The sequence below is a fragment of the Theobroma cacao genome, chromosome 8, assembly GCF_053813885.1.
Source record: "Theobroma cacao isolate CCN51 chromosome 8, ASM5381388v1, whole genome shotgun sequence".
Classification (NCBI taxonomy): domain Eukaryota; kingdom Viridiplantae; phylum Streptophyta; class Magnoliopsida; order Malvales; family Malvaceae; genus Theobroma; species Theobroma cacao.
In genome coordinates this window covers 1,150,883-1,174,473 of record NC_142646.1, presented here as the reverse complement: position 1 = coordinate 1,174,473, position 23,591 = coordinate 1,150,883, and the positions used below count along the sequence as shown (strand labels likewise).

The window sequence follows — 23,591 nt, the reverse complement described above, 5'->3', positions numbered from 1 at the left end:
GATCAAATATTTCTCCATAAGAAAGATCAAAGAATATGCCATGAATTCAAACAAGTATCAAAGCAGGGGATGCTGATTAGCAAGGTTGGGCCCAGAAATCCTAATCAAACAAGTGGATTGGAGGTAAAAAAGGGGTATCATTTGACAACCCAATAAGCCCAATTGTACTTGGATTTCGGTTTCAGGCTTTCAGAATTCAGCTCAGGATCTTTGCATGCCAAGCTAGTTCTAATAAGCTCCGACTGCCTACAATGGAGGACAATGCGATAGGCCCACTTTCCCTGTTTTTTAAGCCCATAATCTTAACCATTAATTGTGGTCCATTAAGCCCAATACGTAAATTCTGGTGTTAGCCCGCGATTTTCTGCATGCCGAAGCTTTGCCACAGCGCCGCCGTTTTCTTCCATCCCCTTCATCACCGAGTTTACTCACCACGCCAACGGCAGCCGTTTGCACGCTCACGTCTCAGTTCCTCTAAAACCCACCGAAAACCCAAACCCTGAACAAGAAATACATAAGAAATCCCAAACATGTCCCCATCTTCACTCTCAGCTCGCCTCACCCTGCTGGCCCTCCTCTCCGCCACCACTTTTTACTTCCTCTACAAGTCCCGCCGCCGCCTAAAACCCCTCAGACAACTCCCTATAAACCCCAATCCTAGAAAAGGCAAGCTCTTTTTCATCACTCAAACAGGAACATCCAAAGCCTTGGCCCAACGCCTTCTCAACCTCCTCTCCTCCAACAATATCCCGTTCGACCTCGTCGATCCCCAAAACTACGAGCCCGAGGACCTCCCTAAGGAATCCCTGATCCTTATCATCGCTTCGACGTGGGAAGATGGAAACCCTCCTCAAGGCTCAAAGTTCTTCGTCAATTGGCTCGCAGAAATCAGCACCGATTTTCGCGCCGGGAATTTGTTACTCTCCAATTGTAAATTCGCCGTCTTTGGAGTCGGGAGCCGGGTGTACGGAGAAACGTTTAATGCGGTGGCGAGGAATTTGGGGAAGAGGTTGAGAGGGTTGGGGGCGACGGAGATGGTGGCAGTTGGGGAAGGTGACGTGGATGGGGGTGCATTAGAGAGTGTCTTTAAAGAGTGGAGTGAAAAAGTAGTCAGGGTTTTGAAAGGAGGATTGGTGGTGGAGAATGAGAATGGAATTGTTTACGCTAGTGATGCTGAAAGCTTTGAAAGTGACGATGATGATAATGGTGGTGGAGGAGGAGAGGAAGAAATTGTTGATCTCGAAGATATTGCAGGCAAAGGGCCGTCGAGGAAGAAGTCGGTTAATGTGGCTGAAACTAATGGAAAAATGGATGGGAAAAGAGAGATGGTGACTCCAGTTATCAGAGCCAACTTGGAGAAGCAGGTAACTTGGTTTAAGTGGATATGAATCTTTTGTTGATGAAGGCATTTCATTGTAGTGATTGCCTGATGTTAGTATATAGTTGCATTCTATGGTATAATTCACATCCTTTAACTGGTGGGATTTTACAGGGATATAAAATTATTGGTTCACATAGTGGTGTTAAAATCTGTAGATGGACCAAGTCACAACTTAGAGGACGAGGAGGTTGCTACAAGCACTCATTTTATGGGATAGAGAGCCATAGGTGATTGCAACTTTCTTTTGTTCCTATTAAGCCTTTGATGATCATTTAGTTGAATCTGTTTTGAATGTCATGTGATATGTTAATATTTTCTTTACCCACCCTCTTCCAAAAGGAAGGTTGGAGATTTGGAAACATGCATCTTGTTGTTCTATAATTTGCTGTTAGTTGCTCTCGTGTACATCTGTATATGGTGAGTTTGATTTTTTATATAGTTCATAGTGGTGAATCGTCATTTTTTATTCTACTTCAATTACATTGTACTTGGTTTTTGTCCATTCTATACTTTGTGATTGTGGCTTTAGACCTGCAATTGAAATTAGTTTAACTTTCAAATGGAACAGATGCATGGAGGCTACCCCTAGTTTGGCATGTGCCAACAAATGTGTTTTTTGCTGGAGGCATCACACAAATCCTGTAGGAAAGAGTTGGCAGTGGAAGATGGATGATCCCTTAGAGATTGTCAATACTGCCATAGATCTTCATACCAAGATGATTAAGCAAATGAAAGGAGTTCCCGGTAAATGTCATATATTTGTTCTAATTATAGTATCTCTTTGGGACCATGGGATTTACTGTACTTAACATTTCCTTCTACTAAGTAAGTATCTGACTCAACACATTTTAATAATCATTCAGTAACAAGTAATATCTGACAGGATTAGAATGTCCCCAAATTTATTTCTTACAACGTAGACACTTAGACACAGGATTGCAACAAAGATTTGTCCATTGCATTTAGAGGAGAATTTTACTCATTCTACTGCTGCAGGTGTTACACAAGAGCGATTGACAGAAGGTCTAACTCCTCGGCACTGTGCCTTATCACTTGTTGGTGAACCCATTATGTATCCAGAGATTAATATGCTAGTGGATGAGCTGCACCGAAGGCGAATCTCTACCTTTTTAGTAACTAATGCACAGTTCCCTGATAAAATCAAAATGCTGAAGCCTATAACCCAGGTTTGTTGGCTGTGAATCTATGTTGTTAAGAAAGAATAAATGTCAAAAAGTCTTCTGCTCTTATTAACCTGTTCAATCTCTTTTACTCATGCAGTTATATGTGAGTGTAGATGCTGCAACCAAGGATAGCTTGAAGGCAATTGATAGGCCACTCTTTGGGGACTTCTGGGAAAGATTCATTGTGAGTATTTTATTCTTGAAAAATAAGAAAATTGAGCTATATCATTAAGGATTGGCACAAAAACAAATGAGGGATGGAGAAGAGATATGATGTCAAGTAGAAAGATAACAGGATCAAAAGCCTTGAATCCTAGACTAGCACGCTACATGGGGGTGTGAAACGTACTTCCTGTAAAAACTTGATCTCGAAGCTATAGCTGCCCTTACCCCACTTTGGAGAACATATTGGCAGATCCCTTAAATCCCAATCTAAAACAGCTTTCTATTTGCATTATTATGAAATGGTATTTATTAACTGCAATGTTGAAAATCCCTAACATGTCATGGTCAGTTATATTTGTAAGAATGAACTCCTTCTTCATGTTCACAGCAGCTTGTACTATGAAGAAGTTTACATATTCCATAGGCATTTTTGAGTGTTTTTCTTTGGGTGGCCTGAAGTTCCTGTTTCCTTACTGGTAATATCTGTTGTTCAGGATTCCTTGAAAGCTCTCAGAGATAAACAACAACGAACTGTTTATCGCTTGACTCTCGTGAAAGGGTGGAATACAGAAGATGCAGATGCTTATTCTAAACTATTTAGCATTGGGAAGCCTGATTTTGTTGAAATCAAAGGCGTAACATACTGTGGATCGTGAGTCTCTTGGTCTTATTGTTGTTTGTATCATTTTATATCTGCAACACTGCCTGCCCTTGGTCAGTCATGTTGATATTTTTTTACAGTTCTGCCACCTCAAAGTTGACAATGGAGAATGTGCCTTGGCATTCTGATGTGAAGGCTTTCTCAGAGGCATTGGCTCTGAAAAGTGAAGGGGAGTATGAGGTAGCATGTGAACATGCACACTCGTGCTGTGTCCTCTTGGCCAAAACAGATAAGTTCAAGGTCAATGGCCAATGGTATACATGGATAGACTACGAAAAATTCCATGACCTGGTTAGTAACAGCATCAATTTAATCATTTGCAGTGTCTCCGGACTATAATTTCTTTCTGCTTCAAACAATTTGTTTCTTGTCGATGATGCAGGTGGCTTCAGGTGAACCTTTCGACAGTGCGGACTACATGGCTCTCACTCCATCCTGGGCTGTCTATGGAGCTGAAGAAGGTGGATTCGATCCTGATCAGTCTCGGTACAGAAAGGAGCGACATCACAAGTCAAATCGCTGAGCAAGTTGGAGATTTGTGTTTTTTATTAGCCAATATATCTATTTTTACTAGCAAGCATTCTTTGCATTTCAACAGGTTTGCTTTAGTTTGGCCATACGTAATGAAAAAAGTTCTGATCAAATGATAGTTTTCTGCGTGCAGGCTGTAGCTCTGTTGTATCCAACAATTTTGACGTTAGTTTGGCTATACGTGTTTGATGGTTCAATTTGGTCTCCCCATGTGGCCAAATTCAATCGGAAACAAGGCATGCTATTAATCAAAAAGGCAACATAAATTAAAAGCAAAGTTTGGTCTTTACGGTCTATGGCTGGGTCTAACCAGTTTGCCAATCCTAAAGAAAAAGATCATTCTCAAAAGATGTCCAGGCCTTTGTACAATCGGCATCTGACTGGACGAGATTAAGCAGCTCAATAATTTTCCCTAAGCCCCAAGCAACCCCTATAAATTTATTGACTTTCAGAGATGGGTCAGCCCCGACTCGGAAATGTCACTATCAATTGTAGCACTGGTTTCTTGTTTAAACGTAATATTCTGTCCTTTTGTTGGACTTCCTCGTATGTTTTGTCCCCCCACTGTTATCTTAAAACATGGTTACGTGTCATCTTTTGATAACCTTTTAGGATAGAGACGATTGCAGATTACAGTGTGAAAAATAACCCTTTAACTGTTGTTAACAGGGTGAACTCCTAGGTTCTCTTTATGTCCTGAATGTCTCTGCGATTGAGATGCTATCAAAGATTTGCAAGAATCAGGTTGGCCATTTCTTGGGCCTTCAATTGTTAAATCAAAAATTAATCAAGCCCTGTGACTGGATGACAGCAAGATTTGTGTTGGAGGACACAAACTCAAGCCTGTGCCATATATGCACCGCACTACTTCACTTGCTGCATCTTTGCAAACACACAGTGCTTGCTTAGCAACATCTCAATTCTCAACTCCGGCTCGAACTTGCCCTTGCTGAGTATGGTACTGTAATTTGCAAAGTTTCACTGACAGTGTCAAGCACGGAGAAACAGTACTTGCAAAAATGGTTATCAGCTTCCATTTTAGTGCAGCTAAAGTGATACTAAGCAAAGGGTTTTCAAGCTCTAGAATAATATGGTGAGATTCTAGTGCAGTGTGCAACCCAATCCAACAGTAGCTTTAGCTTTGAGACTTTCAGGTGGGGCCATTGAAACAACACAACTTGTCAAAGCTATCCAGGGTACGGATACGGAACGGGTCCCACGGGCAAGAGCGCGTGTCTAATAACGCGTGGGCATGGTTTGCGGCAAGTTGCAATAACTCTTCTCTTGCTTCTTCTGCTACTTCTTTTTCTTAGAACAAGTCGACAAGTGAATTGAGTAAAAGATTTTTTGTACGCAAAAAAAGTTTTCCTATAAAAGGTCATCTGTCATACTATCCTACCGTCCTCTTTCTCTCTTTCTTCTACCCCCAGCCCCTCCCTCTCTTACTGTTACTTCGTCTTCCCCTTTCTTGACTTTTGTCTATTACCAGTAGCTTAAAACCATCAACTCCACGCGCCACGATAGCACTTGGGAATTACCTGCCACTCAAGTTTCGTGGTAAAGCAAGAACCCATCAGAATCAGAGATTGCCCATTGGCTTACTGAGGCGGCTGGAGGCTGGTGTTGATTGCTTGGGCGTGGCAATCACGTCCAAGTGGAAATGGAAATGAGTTGGCAGCGGTTTTTCTCCCCTTTATTATTTTTTGCCCTAGCAAATTATAAGTTCATAACTCAGCGGTAGCGACAGCAAAATACCTCTCCCACTAAGTTTTTCCCTCTTCCCCCCCATTTCAATCCCCTTCACTTACCCCTCTCATTCAATGTCACCAAACATTAAAATTCCTACGTTGTGGAGTAAAACTAAACAAAACCCTTTTTTGGGGTCTCAGTTTCTTTATCCACCAATGTGCTAATAGCTAGGTTTCTTTTCCTTTACTAAGTCTATCTTTTTGTTTAGTATTATAATGACAAAAGGAACAAATGCAGTCAACTAATCATAATTAGAATGAAAAGAAGCAGTATAAAAAGAAAAATATGTAGAGTTGAAACAACTCTAATCTGGTTTGAGCAGTGTTATTTGGCTAACTTTTTTAGCTTTGTTTGCTTATACAGAAAACATATGGGGAAAATTAAGGAAGAATGATTAGGAAGCCCAATTACTACAATAAAGAGAAGAAAAAATAAGCAAGACCCTTTCTATTATGCTTTTCTGTTTTTACATTTGAAAGAAATAAACTGATAAAGCAACAAATTTCCATGGGACCAAGAAGCTTCATCTTCAATCTTTAATCAACATGAAAAGCAAAACCATTTTGATGTTCTTTTCCTGAAGCTAATCATATATGTATTCGAGAAAGGAATAAAAAACCAAAAAGAAGAAGAAGGAAGGATTTACCAGAATTTGTAAAGGCAATTAAAACAGGAGACAGCAAATACCAGTTAAAAGCAATTTTAGCTGCTCTTTCTGGGTTGGCTTTTTCTTCTTGATCTCCTTCTTGGAGGCTCACTCGTCATGGATTGTCCCACAGGAGTTGATGATGCCTCTGCCTTTGCTTCTGGCTTTTCCTCATGTTGCCCTTCTTCTTCTTCTTCTTCTTCTTCTTCTTTCTGTTGTTGTTCTTCCACTGAAACTTTTACTTTCTTTGATTGGTTCTCACTAACTTCCGCTGCTTCCTCTTCTTTTCTCTCTTCAGTTTCAGTTTCAGTTTCACTTTTCTCAACATGTTTTCGAGGTCTACCTCTCTTTCTACGAGGTTGAGCCTGAGGCTGTGTTTGTTGCTGGACCTCTTCTCCTCCTCCTCCCGTTGAAGCCTCAGCGATTGCTACCGAAAGTTCCTTGGTCTTTTGAGGCTTCTTACCCATCAAATGTTTTCCCTATCGATAAAGCTCTTATTCAACAACCAATACCAGTTATCATAAACCCAAACAAACCGTCAAAATCAAATCTTCAATGACTCTTTTCTCTTTGATGTTTGCAGCTCTTTTCACCCTTCTGTATATTGAATCCAAAAATCCATTCCAAGTGTTACAAGAAAAGAAATCTTGCAGTATTCCCCCTTGGTTTATATTTTTTATGCAAGAACCCAAAGCAACTGGACCAATATCTTTGACTGGTATCCAGATTCTGGAAACCCCATTAACTCAATCTCTCCTTTTCCCTTTCTTTTCCTCTCCCTCTCTCTCTCTCTCCCTTTCTCTTATTCTATTCTATATATCAACAACCCGATACCAACAGCAACAGTAACTGCTTCTATTCGCAAAGAATAAACAAAGCTCAAAAGCTCAAAAAAGCCATTAAAATCACCTGTCCTTTTCTTTGTCCATCAACCCCATCCATCTCTATATATCCTATTCTTTTGCAGCAGAAGAAAAGACAAAGCACGAGGAAATGAGGTCGAAAGCTATCCTATTTCATTCACCCTCTCTTTTTTCTATTTTGTTAAACATATTATATATATATATATATATATATATATAATGAAAATAAAGAATCTCTTCTAATTAATAAAGGGGGCTAGCACTAACCATGGTTAAACGCTTTGGTTTGTGTTTCTCTTTATATAACGAGGCATTTGGATTAATTTGATTTTCCCTAGGAAGAAATAAAGAGTCCTAACCGAAAGTGATAGCCATAGCCTGATAGGGATCATGATGTAGTAGAGAATAAATGATTCTTGAATTCTTCGTTTCATTGCCTTTTTCTAGAAAAAAATTAACATTTGAACTTTAAACACGTCTGCATATAATCTAAGTTATGTTTATTTACTCATAATTGAGTTTGCTAATCATATAGAATCTGGGTTTTGTTATACTGACTGAACATACACATTCAACAAAGGAGTAGACAATATAACATGCCCGGCAGAGCTTGCGTGCATTTTCTTTTCATATCGTCAGGATGATACTCGAAACTTATTTGATTTCGATACAAGTATTAAAAATCTTATTCAAATTCTATGTTATTCGAATCAGAATATACGAATATCTGTATAAAATCAATCGGTTTACATCCCTGGACCAATGCCTGATACTAACACAAGGGTAAAAGAAGTTGAAATCGTAGATTGGCCGAGCAAGGGTGTCATTGTCGTTGTACTTACAGGAATGGCTAAGACAAACCATGGTTAAAATGGCTAAGACTTTACTCCAAACTGAGTTTGTCTTTCACATCTAGGGGCTTTTGCCGCTTTGGGTTTGATTTTACGTGGGTAAAGGTTGGTGTACTGTACGACTCAGACCAGTGTCTCAGTCTGACCACTTGTGTCCCTTCGCGGGGCTTCGCGTCCAGCAGCTATATTCCCCTGTTGTTCAAGTGCACCAGGCTCATAACTCTCGACCGCCGATCAGAGCCCGAAGAAAGAAATAATTATTGCAAATTGTAGGCATTGACACTAGACAATTAGGTAAGTAAAGATTTCCCCAAAAGAAACGATGATTGGGTGAGTGGCACGAGTTTCTTCGCTATCTTTCATTCTCTAATAAGAATCATAATGATGGACAACGAGGAAAATATCGTACTAGTACTACTCTCAACTGCACTCAAATTTGTATTTTCCTTGCATAAACAATAGTAAAAGAAGAATAAAAAGTGTACTCAATCTAACTTGCATATGCTTATGCAGGAATTATTCTACAGAGACAGCAAAGATTGTCCTTCTTGCCTCAGCTGTCTAGTTTGCTGGTCCTATCTACCACAAACTTATGGACCTTTATTTTCATTAAATCTATAAGATCAATCACACAACCATTTCATAAGAAAGATGAATAATCCTTAAAAGGAGGCATTTTATCAAGCTAATAAGATTCTGCAACTCGTCAATATCTGCAGCTTACGAGATCAATTATGCAGTGTTCAAGAGCATTCCTCATGCTATGCAAGTTAAGCAAACTCTAAAATGCAGGTATAAAATGTACAGTAAACTTGGCAGACAGCTAAGAGCAATACAACTAACACAGAAGCAATGGATTGCAACACATTCATGTCAAATCAACCAGCTCTTCCGTCACTTGGTAGGGGCCGTGACTCTAAGAATAGTCTTATGGTCGAGTGGATTAGAGAAGGTTCTGCCATTGCGCCATTTCCATAGTCCCCACAAGCTAGTCGCTTTGTGACAGGTGGGATGAGAGAAATTCCAAGCTCATCAATTGACATGAGATGTTTTTCTGTGAAAGGGTTGGTCCACATGAAAGTGTTCATAGCCGGTGCAACAAACAGTGGCTTGCTATAGTCCCATGCTCGCACAATGCAAGTTAGCAAATTGTCACATAATCCCCCCGCAATCTGCTTTAAAGATCAAAAAATGCTTAAGTGAAGAGTTACAATCATATCAAACAATACAACCATTTAGGCAACAAAACAGCTTTACAAAAAGGGGTCATCAAAAGCATATGAGAGCAGAAAAAAAGTAATTCTCAGATACATGAATACTTGCAAGTTCATTTTCTCATTACAATAAACTAGTGGTCACCCAAAAATATAATCGACAGAAAGCATCAAACAAGTAGTATCTCTCCAAATAAAGCACATCCTAACAATTCAAATTAAGTGACTTTTAGGCATTCTCTCCACTCATTTTCAATCTCCTTTCATTAACATGCACGTATAATGTGAAGCATCCCTTCAACAGTATACAAGGTACAAATAGAGGAACAAAAATTATAACAAAAGATGGCCAGATCATATTACCTTGCCAAGTGTGTTTGCTGACAATGGGGCAATGACCATAATATCGGCCCATCGACGAAGCTCAATGTGAAGCACATTGTCACCTATTATTTTCCAGCTGGACCATTCATCCTCATCAGTATAAACACTTACATCCCTAGGAATCGATGCTCTGTCAATGAAATGCAAAGAGGCTTTTGTGACAACTGCTTTTACTTCTGCCCATTCAGAGAAACAATGGCAGAGATTGCCAAACTTTATGGCAGCTACACTTCCACTGGCAGCAAGTAAAATCCGGGGTTTTCTGTTAGTAGGATTGACCTGCATCATTTCCCTCACTGCATTTTGAGGTTCAGGGTATGCCATAACCTATACAAAAAATTGCCATCAATTTCAAAGTTGATAAAGCACAGAAAACATCAATTTTGAGAACTAAAAGATAGAAATGCAGCAAGCCAGCAACCAAGAACCAAAAAACTATCTCTAACCATTTTAGCTCCGCATCAAATACAATTAATTGTTATATGGTTTACATAGATTATTAAGGATTTTAAACTGAGAAAAACCGTGAGCTAACCAAGTTATAATCCAAGCTCTAAAATTTTTAGTCAAATCCACAAGCATTTCTCCCTATTCAACGCCAGAGGATCAATGAAAACTTACAAATCATCAAAAGAAAAATGCTATGAAAAATAATAGTAATAATAACAATAAAAAAGATATCTTTTTACCGCTCAAAATCAACTGTCAGTCTTCTTTCTAATTCAACTACCAGTTAATTACAATCCCAGAAGAAGAACGTGCAAGAACTATACAACTAAATCGAAGGTAAAAACCCAAAATCCATCCCCACAAGAAAAGCACTTTCTCACAAGAACAAATTGAACTTGCATTTCTTTGACTCGAAACTTTAAACCCACCTCAAATTCAGGATACAGAACAATTAGGCTTGCAGAAATTCAAGATTAAAAAGGAAGTTGGCAAGACTGCTCCAGTTATAGAACTTTTGTTTTGCGTAATAAGAAAAAGAAAAAAAAAGAGAGATACTGACTTAATCACGTGGAATCCAAGATCAGAGAAAAATAAAGGATCTGGGCTCTGGAATTCAGATTCTCTTGCGACGCCAAAGAACCAAAAGAAAAAGGAAGTAGCAGAGATTCGGCTGACGAAGAAGCGCGAGACTGGAGCTTTCAAAAATGCCCCCTGTTCAAAAACAATTGTTAGTGATCTGTTGGTCTAGCCTCCTTTTCTACAATTTTTTTTCCCTCTTTCACGGCAGAAATGCCGGGATTTTCATGGTTGGGCTGCCGCTCCTTTTGTTCTCACCTGCACTACACGTGACAAAGGGTTGTTGGCTTTGGGCTTTTGGTTTTGGGAATTGGGTCATCTCTTTAACCGGGTGCCGCTCTATCCACATAGTTGGGTTTGCTCTGGTTTTCCCATCTATATATGCGAATGAAGGCGGGTATTAGTGTTATGCAAATGAAAGATGCTCTATGGTGAAACCAAAGTATTCATTCGGGGCAGTTGAGAGTTGAGCAATTTATGTGAACTACTAGCATTGATTGTGCTCCATGGATTGGAACAATAAAGCGGTTTCCCATCTCCCATGGTTTTCCCCCACCCACATCAAGTTTAAATGATTGCATGATGTCTTAAATCTCTTTTACAAAGCTTTAAATTTACTCACCCACTTTCAATAGGAAAGCGCTCCTACTTTTGTGCTTATGAAGTGCAAACAGGGCAATATTAAGGTTAGCAATGGCAATTGGCTCAAAGGTCATTGGGCACAAACTCCCATTTCTGGTTAAGGGCTTGTTTTTACAATTCCTCAGCAATGAGGCCCAATGGGTGTGAGGGGCCTATATCTAAATTTTATTGATGAGTTCATGACAGGACAGGCAATGTGCTAAAGACGATGTGGACATAGATAGCCGTTGATTACTCCTGGAGACAGGGCAGGGCTGGGCATCCCTTTCAAACGACACCACCTTGTAAATGCCAAAAACTCTGTGCTGCTAATCGGATAAGATCACAGAATACTAATGATAATGAAAAGGTAGCCCATCTCCCTCAGGATATCCAACCATTTGACACCAATAACCATAGAAAAGTAAAAAAAAAGAAAAGTCATCAAAAAGTCCCATCACTCACTCAATTCGAAATTTTGGGGACAACCCAATTTGGTGATGTCAAGGATACTATAGCCTCTATAACTAAAAATTAAGAAAATAAAAGACAAAGATTGCTACAGTAGCTATATATATAAAGCTAGAGGTATCTGGAGTTTAGGAGACTTAAGGTCTTGCACGTACTTATCCACAAATTGTCTTAGAATCAAAAGCTTTAATTTTAGAGGTTGAAAGCAATTTGAGAGGCCACTAGCTAGAAGAGTTGGATTATTTGAATTGGTAGGAGACAATTTATGTTTCTGCTTGCTGGTATATTCGTGGATGGAAGATTTTCCTGGTATGATTATTATTTTTTTACGGAAAGCAATTTCTTTTTTGTGTTTGTGGTGCTCTGTGTTTCTCGAGAAACTTATATTTACAGAATTTGGCTAGTTGTCTGACGTGTATGTTTTTTTTTGTTAATAATAGGCCGGTTTTTTGTTTGTCTTAATATCTCTGTCTCTTTTTGTATTCTCTCTCCTTTATATCTTCTTTCCCTCGAAAGAAGAAGGTAGTTCAAGAGTCAATAAGTTCTTCAATTTGATCCTCTTGTTTGCCTTGGTTCCAAAACATGGAGATAGAGAAAGCTGAGTCCTGGTTTGGTTAGCTGTAAGATCCCCGGGGGGCTGCTGGTGGGTAGTTTTATTTCGATTTTCAGATGATGGATGTTGTTTAGAAATTGCTCTGTCTTTTAAATTGCCACGAAATTGTCTGAATTATTTTGTGGTTTTGTTGAAATCTGAGACAAGTGATAGAAAACCATTTCCTTGTTTGCTTCCTGTTGTTCCTTAAAGTGTCTGCATATCTGAAATCTGAACTTGTTTATGTTATAGATAACAATATATTGTGTATATTTTCCAAAAAAGGAAAAAAAAAGGAATTATGTGTACTTTTCCATGATCTCTGCAGCCAGTAAAGTTGGAATTTTTTTTCTTCCATCTTTGGCCATAGTGTTATACTGTTTGATTTCACTTCTTTTTTCTCTTATGGTTTTTCCTTTTCTTTTCCATATTTTAAGGGTTTCTGTTCCTAGAAATCAGGTCGTTTTAGTATTTACTTTGTTACTTGGGAAACCACATATCTAGCTGCCCTCTGGATCTTTCTCATATATTCTTTCTTCCCCCACCCCCTCCCTCCCCCCTAATTTCCAGCAAGCTGATTTTGATGACTAATTTTTCATTATCTAAATGGCATTACTCTCCTAATGTTGTAACAGGTTTTGACAGGCAACTTACTACCAATTTGTATGGTGTTTCCCATGTTGTGATTGTAATTGATGTTAGAGGGTTTCAGTGAGGATTAAGCTCCTGATCATGGAGGGTCCTTGTGAAACACCAGAAAATGGTATGGTAGCAGATCACAACCTTCAGATTATTAGGTACTCTCCATTCCAACCATGCGCCAGATTATCATCACTCTGGTTTGATTTGAGAGTCTTCTATGTGAGAGTCAGCAATTTTCAAGTTGATGATTTAACTCCAGAGTTTCTAACTCTCAATCATATCCCTCTAAACCCTGACACCCTTTTGGAAGTTAATGGCACTAGATGCGGCATATACTCTGATGGGGTCTCTTTACTCCTTAGAAGGGATCGGGTAGATAAGAAATCAGACGAAGCCACCTTTGTGAGTACAGATAGTATTTGGTTGACAGGTAGTGTGAAATTTGAGGTGTTTGATGGAAAGGATCTCATTCTCTCCGGTGTATTGGAAATGTCTAGTAGTAATGGCTTCATTGAGGAATCGAAAAATAATGTGAAACGATGGAGCATGAATTGTGAATCAGATATCACTGCTGGCAGTGGTTTCCTGAAGGGAAAGCACATTGCTGGTCCTGAATTATCACCACCAACCATTGAGGTTTATGTTGCGGGTTGCTTCTCTGGAACACCAATCATCTTGACCAAAACATTGCAACTTAATTACCGGAAGAAGCATAATAGGAAGGGCATGTTACATTCAATACCGGAATATGAGACCACTGAATGCCAGAAAGATATGTCACCTGGACTTGATATGCAGGTAACATACTGGACAATTCAGTATTAAGATTTCATTTGTTTTCTGTTCTCTTTAGTGGACTTATTTTGAGGTATACTATGTTTGAGCCATGCTAGGGTGCTGCATTCTTAATCTTACATTTTAGCAGCAGATGTTCTATATATTTAAGGCTGGCCTTTTATAAGCTTTGGTAAAAGTGCTGTGATTTGAAACTCAGTGAAGTTTTTTTATGTTAGTTTCCTCCTTTTTATGGCTGCCAACGTGCTTCCTGTCTTGAAACATGTTTCATTTTTCAGTATGGTCCATCCTTGTCAAGATTTGATGCATGCATTGGGAAACAGAATCTTTATATATGTGTCATATGAGCGTATGGACAATGCACATTTTTCAAGTGATGGGATATACCCCCCTTTCCTTTTCCATTTGTATAGTTTTCAATGTCATTGTTCTGCCAGATCCTGACGTCTATAGGCCCACTAGAGCCATACTGGCTTGGTGTCATGTAGAGGCCCCACCATCTCCTGGCTTTTTCTTGCCATTTTCTTGTTGGAGCACCTCCATTCTTTGCTCTTAAAGCAAAATGCTGGGTTTATAGAGTTCATTGTGATATGAATATTTGATTAATAGCAACTTGCAGACCAATTTATGGTCAATGATGTTTATCTATCTTGCTTCATAGCCAAGCTTTTATCTGTGAAACACACATCAAATTGGAATTGCTTTGCTTGCCTGTAGTTAGACCTTCCTTAGAAAGTATCAATTGATCGTTTCTATTCTTTTGGCTTCTGCACAAAACTTCCTTTTGCATGAATGGATAGACTGAGCTCTTGTGACCGAGAAATTGCCTACATCATCTGAGCATACTATATTTCTCAAATAGTTGGTTTGAGTAAGACCATTCTTTTATAGATTTCAATTATTGGCAGCTGTTTTAGCCCAGCTGATATATTCAAAGTAGATGTCTTTTTCTTCAATGGCATCTAGTATCCTGGGGAAAATTGATTTGTGTGGAAACCAAGTGGAAGCATTTCGTTTAAACTTTTGGTATATGTATTTGTTGTTTTCTTCTTTGCCATCTTCTGGATTAGTTATTGTTTGTCTTTGAGAATGAGAATGAAATATTCTCACTCCTCCTTGATTGATGATCTGTGGCATCAGATCAGACATTCTCTTCATCCCCAAGAATCAGCCTGGCTGGCAGAAGGAAAGAGGTAACTTTGAGTGGATGATATTAAAACCAGGCTGATTCTTACTGAGGATCACCAAGCATTGCTTATTTTTTTATTGTGTAGGATATGTTTTGAGAGGGAGAGCAGAAGAGATGAGAAGAGAAGGGCAGGGGATCCTTCCAATTATGATTTCTGTTAAAATTTGAGTTTTTTTATGGTTTGTTTTGTTTCATACCGGACATGCATTTGCTCATCTCTAACTTGTTACGTTACTTTCCTTTCGAAGGTAGTGGAATACAGAAACTACAAACAAGAAAATGATGAAGACTACAGCAATATCTACTGGAGGAGGACAGAGTACATAGATGGCGAAGATGGTGAACTCTCGTGGTTCAATGCAGGTGTAAGGGTTGGTGTAGGGATTGGTCTTGGCGTTTGTCTTGGCATTGGTATCGGAGTTGGCTTGCTGGTTCGTACGTACCAATCAACCACTAGAAACTTCAAAAGGCGGCTTATCTGATTCATTTCATCTACCTTGCGAGTACCATCTGCTCCCTTGAGATCCAAAGGCATCTAACACCATCTTGTTCAAAAGGATGCATCTTTAACTGCAGATTTTGACTGAGTGATCCCCAGAAGTTGATATTCTTTTTTTCCCCCTGTATTTTCCCTTACTCTGTTGTCAGTTTGTTAGATAGTTTATTAGCTGCTATTGGGAAAGTAAATGATCGTGAGGCTATATATGTTGGAAATCTGTATGACTTGTACTTCCCTGTAAATAAATATGTATTGCAGAAAAATGGGGTATGGTCTGTTACTAAGATTTACATGTATTTCCTGCTATTGGGAAGGTAAATGATTGTGAGGCTATATATGTTGGAAATCTGTATGACTTGTACTTTCCTGTAAATAAATATGTATTGCAGAAAAATGGGGTATGGTCTGTTACTTAAGATTTACATGGACTTCTTAACAATGATTCATTTCTTTGATGTGAATTTATGGGAAAAACCGAATAACTAGACAAAGTTTATAGTCAAATTCCTCCACTTCCTTGTCTTCAACTTTGTCTGAAGAGCCCCGTTCTCACAGTTTCTTTGTTCCTTCTCGGGGGATAGTCCTGCCTGCACACATGAACCCAAATGAACCCAGAACTTGCTAATTCATGCAAATGAGTCAATCGAAGTCTCTCAACCCCTGAAATCTTTCTCCTAACCCTGTCGACGGTTTATGATAGCATTCTCTATGGGGAACCTGGTATTCTTCTGATCCAACTGGACATGTCCAGTTTTCCAAAACTCCCAGGAACCTGGTATTCTTTTGACTCAACTAATCATCCTTAACCCTGAATTCCGGGTCGCTGCAATGTTAAAATGGAATTCTACCACGTAGAGCCAAAATGGAAAATCCAAATCCATTTTCATTTTCCTCTTTGGGGGCCAAAGAATAATTATTTTTTTTTCATCATCGACCTTTTCAGTAAGTCTCGTCTGATTTTTTCTATATTATTTCTCTTACATTAAAATCCACTTGTTTGCTCTGATTTTATTATCACAAATTGAAAACAATGCGAACCCTTGAACGTTCAAGGATTTAAAACTCATAACTCTTTTCTAGACCCGCGACATCCTTCTCAACTCTGCCGGACCACTACATCTTGGCTGGTTTGATTGGTCCTTGGGTCTCATATCTACCGGGTCGTAACGCCATACGCGGTACAAATACAGTACGGAAGCGGACTTGAAATTTCAGCATAATGAGAAAAGTAATGGGGTAGTGTTTGTAGTCTGTTGTTGAACAAAAGCAGAACAATCCAAATGTAATGAAGAATTTCGATACACCAATTGTTAGGTGCGCATGACTTTTTGGATCAAGTCATCCTCACCTCACCTCACCTCACCATTGAAAGGTATGTATATTCTTCCTCCTTTTCGGACTTTGCTATTACACGTGCAACTCCGCGTTATATTAATTGATTCAATTTGAATTATTTACTAAATTTTTTAAAAAAAACGACACATAAATATTTGTTAATTGCAAGTACGAATTTCTTCATCCATCAAATTCACTTAATTTTTTTTTCTAATTCATTGATTTACGATGAAATAATTAATTTAATTACCAAAAAATTTAAATTTTATACAAAACCCCAAAAAAAAAAAAACCTCTTGTCCATTTGATGTGTTACTTTTGTAATAATGTATCTCTTTAGCACTATTTAATTAGTTAAATAAATTAAACGAATTACATGAATCCCATTGCGTAAACATCAGTGAATGTTCTATTTGGTGACAATTATAAGGTTGAAATAATTAGTACTTGATTTTTCACCTATAATTTTCAACATAGTAATCTTTGAGGTAGTCATCATCATATCATATTTTGAACATGTCAGTCTTTGCCATTAAAAAAATCACGACATATGCTGTGAAAATGAACGTTTATATAAATTAAATGAATATTTGATCCTCTTTAATCGAAAAAATGGTATGCAAAATTATAACTCAAAAACCATATAATATAAATAATTCATACAATAATAAATAATAATAACAAAAAATGTGCTTGGTTTGCTCAATTATTAGACATGAAAGGATTTATATAAGATAAGGGTTAGAGACTATAAGATTTCAATGGTGAGCTAGCAAAGCAGTCACAATAGGTTTGGTGTGGCTTTTCCCAATTTGTATACGTTAACCTAAACAGTCTAAGAAACTTGGGTGCCCTCTGATTACAACAAAGAAAGGAAAATGCATGTACCTGGGCATGGGCTTGATGGGATGGACAGACAGATTACTAAAAATAGATGGTTGAAGTTGAGTCAATCTTCATATTTATCATAGTTCAACCTTTTCTGATGCACCAACCCCACATAGGACTTGCTTATATTTTAGCATAGGAAGTGCAGCATGGAATCTTTGCTTATAATTCCACAGTTAGTCGTTGATCACATTTTATTAATAAGACAACTTGAAAACCAGAAAAAAATATTTAAATAATTTTAATTTCGAAGGTCGACCAACCGTTGAATGAATTTATTTTATCATGTTTTAATATTCGTATTTCTAGTAATAATAACATACAGAATGTTAGTCTTAAATAGATTATTAGTTTGAAAACAAGACTTCACATTTATTTCCTTTATCATACATAGTCAATAGTTGCAGCTGTTCTTAATCTTAATTTTTTTTAATTTAAAAAAAATAATTAATTTATCTTTTGACCCAATGAAAATCAGCAGTATACCTACCAAATGTAAATTTGGTTTTAGAGAGTTCACTCCTTTGCGGCTTTATCTTTTTCCTTCATTATTCCATTTTGCCAATAAACATGGATATAGTACAAAGGAAGTGTGAACATTTAGGTTTAGATCTTGTCATAGGCTGGAGTTGGCAAAAGGGTATGAGAAAACCTTCCCATTTATTCAACCGATGGGTCAGTAAATAGAAGAAAAATGTTGGTAGTAATAATTACCATTATCCCAAACTTAATAATTACATTTTTTTTTTCTTGGTGTGGTTGAAGGGATATAATAATAGCATTACGTAGTGACGCCATTGAAATCGAATTTTTGCCTCTTTTTTAAACAAATGAAAGAAAAATTGTACTTGAGTGAACATCAAGATATGGGATTCTAATATTGATCAATAAACCAAATAAATAATATATATATATATATATATATATATATATATATATATATATATATGTATATGTGGATGCATGTTCAGGGGTCTGGGAGGATGTTTGACCGGCACCATGAAGCTAGCTTCCTGTAAGTTTCTCATTTGCGTCTCTGATTGCAATTTATTTATATATAAGGGAGCCATTGCTCTCTATAGAAAAAACAAACATTGAAGAGATTAGACGGTTGCCTAAAACCTCTTAGAAAAATCTGCCTGTCTTTCTTTCTTCTCAGAATCTGCAACTGTTTTCTTAGGTGCACTTTTTCTTGATTGTTTCCAGTCAATTTTTTGTTAGTCAATTCACAGCAGAGGTACCAATTTTGAATACTTGCCTATAAATTGACAATCCCATTTTTTTTAATTTCCAATAGAACCTTTGGAAAAGAAGAAACGAAGGAAAAAAAAATGAGGAACGAGGATGGGAGAGGAGCTTATTCCGAGAACAATTCCGACACCGAGAGCATAGCAAGCGACAGGGCAGCGTTTAGTGGACCATTAGGCTTAGGTGGTGGTGGCCCTGTTTCCAACAAACGAGCTTCCAAAAAGAGTGCAAGGTTCAATCTTCCACCTGAAATTACCTTGGCCAAGACGAACTCCACAGGCAGCTCGGCTAGTTTCGCTGCTGCTGACAATGATTACGTTGAAATCACCCTGGATATCCGAGATGACTCGGTTGCGGTTCACAGCGTTCAAGGTGCCGGTGGAGGTGATGAAGACCCTGAGTTGGCGTTGCTGGCTAAGAGAACTCTGGAGAACAAGTCGGCTTCTTTCCGTTCGTATTTGTTTGGGAACACGTCGGCTCATATCAAGCAGGTTTCCCAGGAGCTGAAACGTGCACTTTCAAGACGCTCTTCTAATGCAGGCAGGAGATTTGATCGAACCAAATCTGCTGCAGCTCATGCCTTGAAAGGACTCAAGTTTATCACCACCAAAACAGGGGCCTCCGGAAATGGATGGTCCTCTGTTGAGAAGCGATTCAATGATTTAACTGCCTCTACGAATGGCCTTCTTCACCAATCCCAGTTCGGTGAATGCATTGGTACGTACTTAGCTTTTCGGTTTTTTCTTACCCTTGAAGACGCATAATTTCAAAAGCTTTACAATATTTCTTCTTCCTTCAAACACAGGGATGAACCAGTCTAAAGAATTCGCCGGCGAGCTGTTTCAAGCACTTGCTCGGAGGCAAAATATAACCGGTGACTCAATCAATAAAACACAGCTCAAACAGTTCTGGGACCAGATGTCTGACGAAAGCTTTGACTCTAGACTCCAAACCTTCTTTGACATGTAAAGCTTCCTCCCTTAGAGTATTCGCAACTTTTACTCGTTTTCTTATTGTACAATTGTCTCCCTTTGAATTTGATCAATATTTGAAAGAAAATCTCATGATGATCATAGTGCTTGTTTACTAAGTGTAATTTGTAATTATATGCAGGGTGGACAAAGACGCTGATGGAAGGATCACAGAAGAAGAAGTCAGGGAGGTAGGAATCCATGTACTTGGTCATGCCGACCTCATTCAACTAACTAGCAATGACAAACATATACTTCCCATTACGGAACTTTTAATATATTTTATTATTTTTCTAATATTTCTAACAATATGAATTTTACATTGCAGATTATCAGTCTCAGTGCTTCTGCAAACAAACTTTCTAACATTCAGAAACAAGCTGAAGAATATGCAGCTCTGATCATGGAAGAATTGGATCCAGATAATGTTGGATACATCATGGTAAATTAGACCACCCCAAAGACAAATCTTTCTTGCTCGTCCCTATTCTGTCTTCATTTCCTAATGTTTTTTTTGGCACCGAACAGATTCACAACCTGGAAACTCTGCTATTGCAAGCGCCAAATCAATCTGTCAGGGTAGGAGATAGCCGTATTCTGAGTCAAATGCTGAGCCAGAAACTCAAACCTACTCAAGAGAACAACCCGCTAAAAAGGTGGTATCAGAAGACTAAGTACTTTATAATGGATAACTGGCAAAGGGTCTGGGTTATGATGTTGTGGCTTGGCATTGTGGGGGGTTTGTTTGCATACAAGTTCGTGCAGTACCGCAACAAGGCTGTGTTCGATGTGATGGGCTACTGTGTTTGCGTTGCCAAAGGAGGTGCAGAGACTCTTAAATTCAACATGGCTTTGATTTTACTGCCAGTGTGCCGAAACACCATCACTTGGCTTAGAAACAAGACTAAATTGGGTGTCGTTGTTCCTTTTGATGACAACCTGAACTTCCACAAGGTAAGTGATAACTATTACCGAGCAACTTGTACATAATGCTCAACATTATCTAATGAATTAAAGCCTTCTGTTACTTTTTGGAATAGTGATTGAGCTTCGTAATCTGAAATTAGATTGTTCTTATAATGTCTTGTTAATATCCAGGTTATTGCGGTTGGAATCACCATTGGGGTGATCCTACACGGAGGCGCCCATTTAACCTGTGATTTCCCGCGGCTTCTTCATGCCACTGAAGAAGAATATGAACCCATGAAGCCTTTCTTTGGGGAGGAGCAACCTGAAAACTACTGGTGGTTTGTGAAGGGAGTAGAAGGTGTAACTGGCATTATAATGGTGGTGCTAATGGCCATAGCCTTCACACTTGCCACTCCTTGGTTCAGGCGCAACAAGCTCAACCTTCCCAAGTTCCTTAAGAAGCTCACTGGGTTTAACGCATTTTGGTATTCCCATCACCTTTTCGTTATAGTCTACACTCTCCTCATTGTTCATGGCATTTACCTGTACCTCACCAAGAAATGGTATCAGAAAACAGTAAGTTCTTTTTTCCCTTCTTCATTCTTCTCATTTCTGTTCCATCGCTTAATTCATTGGATATATTATTAGTACAATGTCATTGACAGTAGTCAATCTCCGTTACTTAATTGCAGACATGGATGTATCTGGCTGTGCCTATTATTCTTTATGCCTGCGAAAGGTTGATTCGAGCTCTTAGATCAAGTATCAAGGCAGTCAAACTTCTCAAGGTATATATAAAAGCCTATATCATATGCTTTAAGTATCATACATTCCACCCAATTGCACTTAAAGTGTTCACTTTTCTTTGAAACATACTGATATTTCATTTCTTTTTCTTCATAAATATGGAAGGTTGCTGTGTACCCCGGAAATGTATTGTCACTGCACATGTCGAAGCCCCAAGGATTCAAATACAAAAGTGGGCAATACATGTTTGTCAACTGCTCTGCAGTCTCCCCATTTGAGTGGTATGTACTTTTTGGTCCTCAATGGCTCTCTCTTCACGATCACCCTTTGCTTCAATTCTGCCGTTTATTTAACCAAACCAACCATTGGAAATTGCAGGCATCCATTCTCCATCACTTCAGCACCAGGAGATGACTACCTTAGCGTTCACATTCGAACTCTGGGTGATTGGACAAGGCAGCTCAAAACTGTCTTCTCCGAGGTTGGTTTAACTTGCTTGCTCCTCTTAGTTAAAACTTGAAACTGAAATGAAAGTGCCTTATCAGTTTTTGCTTGTATCGGATGTTGAATAGGTTTGTCAGCCTCCGCCTGCTGGGAAGAGCGGACTGCTCAGGGCAGAAGGAGGAAACAATACTAGGTAAGGTTTCCTCATCTTTCTATGTAAGTTACTTATATATATAGATAATGATGTGTCATGATTGATTCCTAACGTATTAGAATCAGAGTACATTAAGATTATACATTATTTTCTTCTACTGAGAGTGACAACTGTATTAATCGATGCACAGCTTCCCAAAGATCTTGATTGACGGTCCATATGGAGCTCCAGCACAAGATTACAAGAAATACGATGTGGTGCTCCTGGTGGGGCTCGGAATCGGTGCCACCCCCATGATCAGCATTGTCAAGGACATCATCAACAACATGAAAATGGAAGAGGATTCTGTTCCAGGACCCGCCTTGGAGAACGGAAATTACAGCAAGAACAAGAACAACAAAGGGTTCAAGACAAGAAAAGCCTACTTCTACTGGGTAACAAGGGAGCAAGGCTCGTTCGAGTGGTTCAAGGGGATAATGAACGAGGTGGCGGAGATGGATGAGAAGAGGGTGATCGAGCTCCACAACTATTGCACCAGCGTGTACGAGGAAGGAGACGCCCGATCAGCACTCATCACGATGCTTCAGTCGCTGCACCATGCCAAAAACGGTGTCGACGTCGTCTCCGGAACTCGTGTCAAATCCCACTTTGCAAAGCCAAACTGGCGTCAAGTCTACAAGAAGATCGCTCTACATCACCCTGACGCAAGAATTGGTCAGTTTCACTTTCACCCAACCCACCTTGTTGAAAGACTATCACCATCACCCTTATCATCATTATTATTGTTTACTTACTACCTTTTCCATCTATGAATTCAACGATTGCAGGAGTTTTCTACTGTGGGGCACCCGCACTAACCAAAGAGCTAAGACAATTGGCTTTGGACTTTTCTCACAAGACCTCCACCAAGTTCGAGTTTCATAAAGAGAACTTCTAACAAAACCCAGGCTGATGCTTCTTCTTTCAAAGTTCAATCATTTCTAGAGTTTCCTATACGGAGGATAATATTCTTACATACATTTTCATTGAGTAGTTCCAAGTGGATATAGCTTTCTTTCTTCTTTTTTTGGTTCTTTTTGTCCCTTATTTTTAACATTTTTCCATATACATAAAGGTTCCTTCTTCTTGTTGGAGAGATCAGAAATCTTTGATTTAGTATTTACATAGACTTCTCTAGCACTCTGAGAATTGTAACAATTTCTACTACTACATTAAAGTTTTTACCCATAGTTGAATGGCCTCTTCTGGTTTTCCTCTTTCCCTTTCATGGTTTGGGAATTTGGGGTAAGTTCTAATCAAGGAGCTTGATCAAGAAAATTTAATAAAAAAACTAAACAGAATGAGGGGGACAATGAAGATAAGAGTATTTGACTTTAATGTTTGGCAGCAACTTTATCTGATCCGATGACTTTCTTCATTAGCTGCCACCCA

General features: G+C 38.7%; 5 protein-coding genes across 7 annotated transcripts; 3 read left to right on the top strand and 2 right to left on the bottom strand.

Moving 5' to 3' along the window:
* Positions 1-250: 250 nt before the first annotated feature.
* On the top strand, positions 251-4,126 carry LOC18591380 (flavodoxin family protein / radical SAM domain-containing protein). The gene is made up of 8 exons (XM_018125889.2): positions 251-1,364; positions 1,493-1,608; positions 1,950-2,125; positions 2,378-2,568; positions 2,663-2,749; positions 3,225-3,382; positions 3,472-3,682; positions 3,774-4,126. Exons 1-8 carry the CDS (start codon positions 531-533, stop codon positions 3,912-3,914), a joined length of 1,914 nt encoding a protein of 637 aa, XP_017981378.1. The 5' UTR covers positions 251-530; the 3' UTR covers positions 3,915-4,126.
* A 1,969-nt stretch (positions 4,127-6,095) lies between these two features.
* On the bottom strand, positions 6,096-7,354 carry LOC18591378 (uncharacterized). Its single transcript, XM_007017468.3, has one exon. It carries the CDS (start codon positions 6,782-6,784, stop codon positions 6,374-6,376), a length of 411 nt encoding a protein of 136 aa, XP_007017530.3. The 5' UTR covers positions 6,785-7,354; the 3' UTR covers positions 6,096-6,373.
* A 1,333-nt stretch (positions 7,355-8,687) lies between these two features.
* On the bottom strand, positions 8,688-11,187 carry LOC18591377 (phosphopantothenoylcysteine decarboxylase HAL3a-like). Its single transcript, XM_007017467.3, has 3 exons — positions 10,639-11,187; positions 9,609-9,956; positions 8,688-9,203 (listed from the first exon to the last, which is right to left on the bottom strand). The coding sequence occupies exons 2-3, from the start codon at positions 9,951-9,953 to the stop codon at positions 8,910-8,912; spliced, it is 639 nt and encodes a 212-aa protein (XP_007017529.1). The 5' UTR covers positions 9,954-9,956; positions 10,639-11,187; the 3' UTR covers positions 8,688-8,909.
* A 695-nt stretch (positions 11,188-11,882) lies between these two features.
* On the top strand, positions 11,883-15,858 carry LOC18591376 (Erythronate-4-phosphate dehydrogenase family protein). Of its 3 annotated transcripts, XM_018126239.2 has the most exons (4): positions 12,234-12,390; positions 12,975-13,779; positions 14,917-14,969; positions 15,051-15,245. In XM_018126239.2, exons 2-4 carry the CDS (start codon positions 13,072-13,074, stop codon positions 15,124-15,126), a joined length of 837 nt encoding a protein of 278 aa, XP_017981728.1. In that variant the 5' UTR covers positions 12,234-12,390; positions 12,975-13,071; the 3' UTR covers positions 15,127-15,245. The 3 variants fall into 3 exon arrangements, with proteins under 3 accessions (XP_007017526.2, XP_017981728.1, XP_007017525.2); XM_007017464.3 differs by lacking the exons at positions 12,234-12,390; positions 14,917-14,969 and adding an exon at positions 11,883-12,056 and having other exon boundaries at positions 15,214-15,858; XM_007017463.3 differs by lacking the exon at positions 14,917-14,969 and having other exon boundaries at positions 15,214-15,858.
* A 2,787-nt stretch (positions 15,859-18,645) lies between these two features.
* Positions 18,646-23,389, top strand: LOC18591375 (respiratory burst oxidase homolog protein D-like). Its single transcript, XM_018126267.2, has 13 exons — positions 18,646-18,702; positions 18,985-19,652; positions 19,741-19,900; positions 20,049-20,097; positions 20,235-20,348; positions 20,435-20,860; positions 21,005-21,391; positions 21,508-21,603; positions 21,728-21,843; positions 21,941-22,043; positions 22,135-22,199; positions 22,351-22,874; positions 22,988-23,389. The coding sequence occupies exons 1-13, from the start codon at positions 18,647-18,649 to the stop codon at positions 23,095-23,097; spliced, it is 2,874 nt and encodes a 957-aa protein (XP_017981756.2). The 5' UTR covers position 18,646; the 3' UTR covers positions 23,098-23,389.
* Positions 23,390-23,591: the final 202 nt, after the last annotated feature.

Coding starts and splice junctions, on each gene's coding strand:
- LOC18591380 (XM_018125889.2), top strand. CDS start 531: ATGTCCCCATCTTCACTCTCAGCTCGCCTCACCCTGCTGGCCCTCCTC. Junction 2,750..3,224: donor ACTTCTGGGAAAGATTCATT/GTGAGTATTTTA, acceptor TCTGTTGTTCAG/GATTCCTTGAAAGCTCTCAG. Junction 3,683..3,773: donor ACGAAAAATTCCATGACCTG/GTTAGTAACAGC, acceptor TCGATGATGCAG/GTGGCTTCAGGTGAACCTTT.
- LOC18591375 (XM_018126267.2), top strand. CDS start 18,647: ATGCATGTTCAGGGGTCTGGGAGGATGTTTGACCGGCACCATGAAGCT. Junction 21,844..21,940: donor GCAGTCTCCCCATTTGAGTG/GTATGTACTTTT, acceptor TGGAAATTGCAG/GCATCCATTCTCCATCACTT. Junction 22,875..22,987: donor TCACCCTGACGCAAGAATTG/GTCAGTTTCACT, acceptor CAACGATTGCAG/GAGTTTTCTACTGTGGGGCA.
- LOC18591376 (XM_007017464.3), top strand. CDS start 13,072: ATGGAGGGTCCTTGTGAAACACCAGAAAATGGTATGGTAGCAGATCAC. Junction 13,780..15,213: donor CACCTGGACTTGATATGCAG/GTAACATACTGG, acceptor TTCCTTTCGAAG/GTAGTGGAATACAGAAACTA.
- LOC18591378 (XM_007017468.3), bottom strand. CDS start 6,784: ATGGGTAAGAAGCCTCAAAAGACCAAGGAACTTTCGGTAGCAATCGCT.
- LOC18591377 (XM_007017467.3), bottom strand. CDS start 9,953: ATGGCATACCCTGAACCTCAAAATGCAGTGAGGGAAATGATGCAGGTC. Junction 9,204..9,608: donor CAGCAAACACACTTGGCAAG/GTAATATGATCT, acceptor TCTTTAAAGCAG/ATTGCGGGGGGATTATGTGA.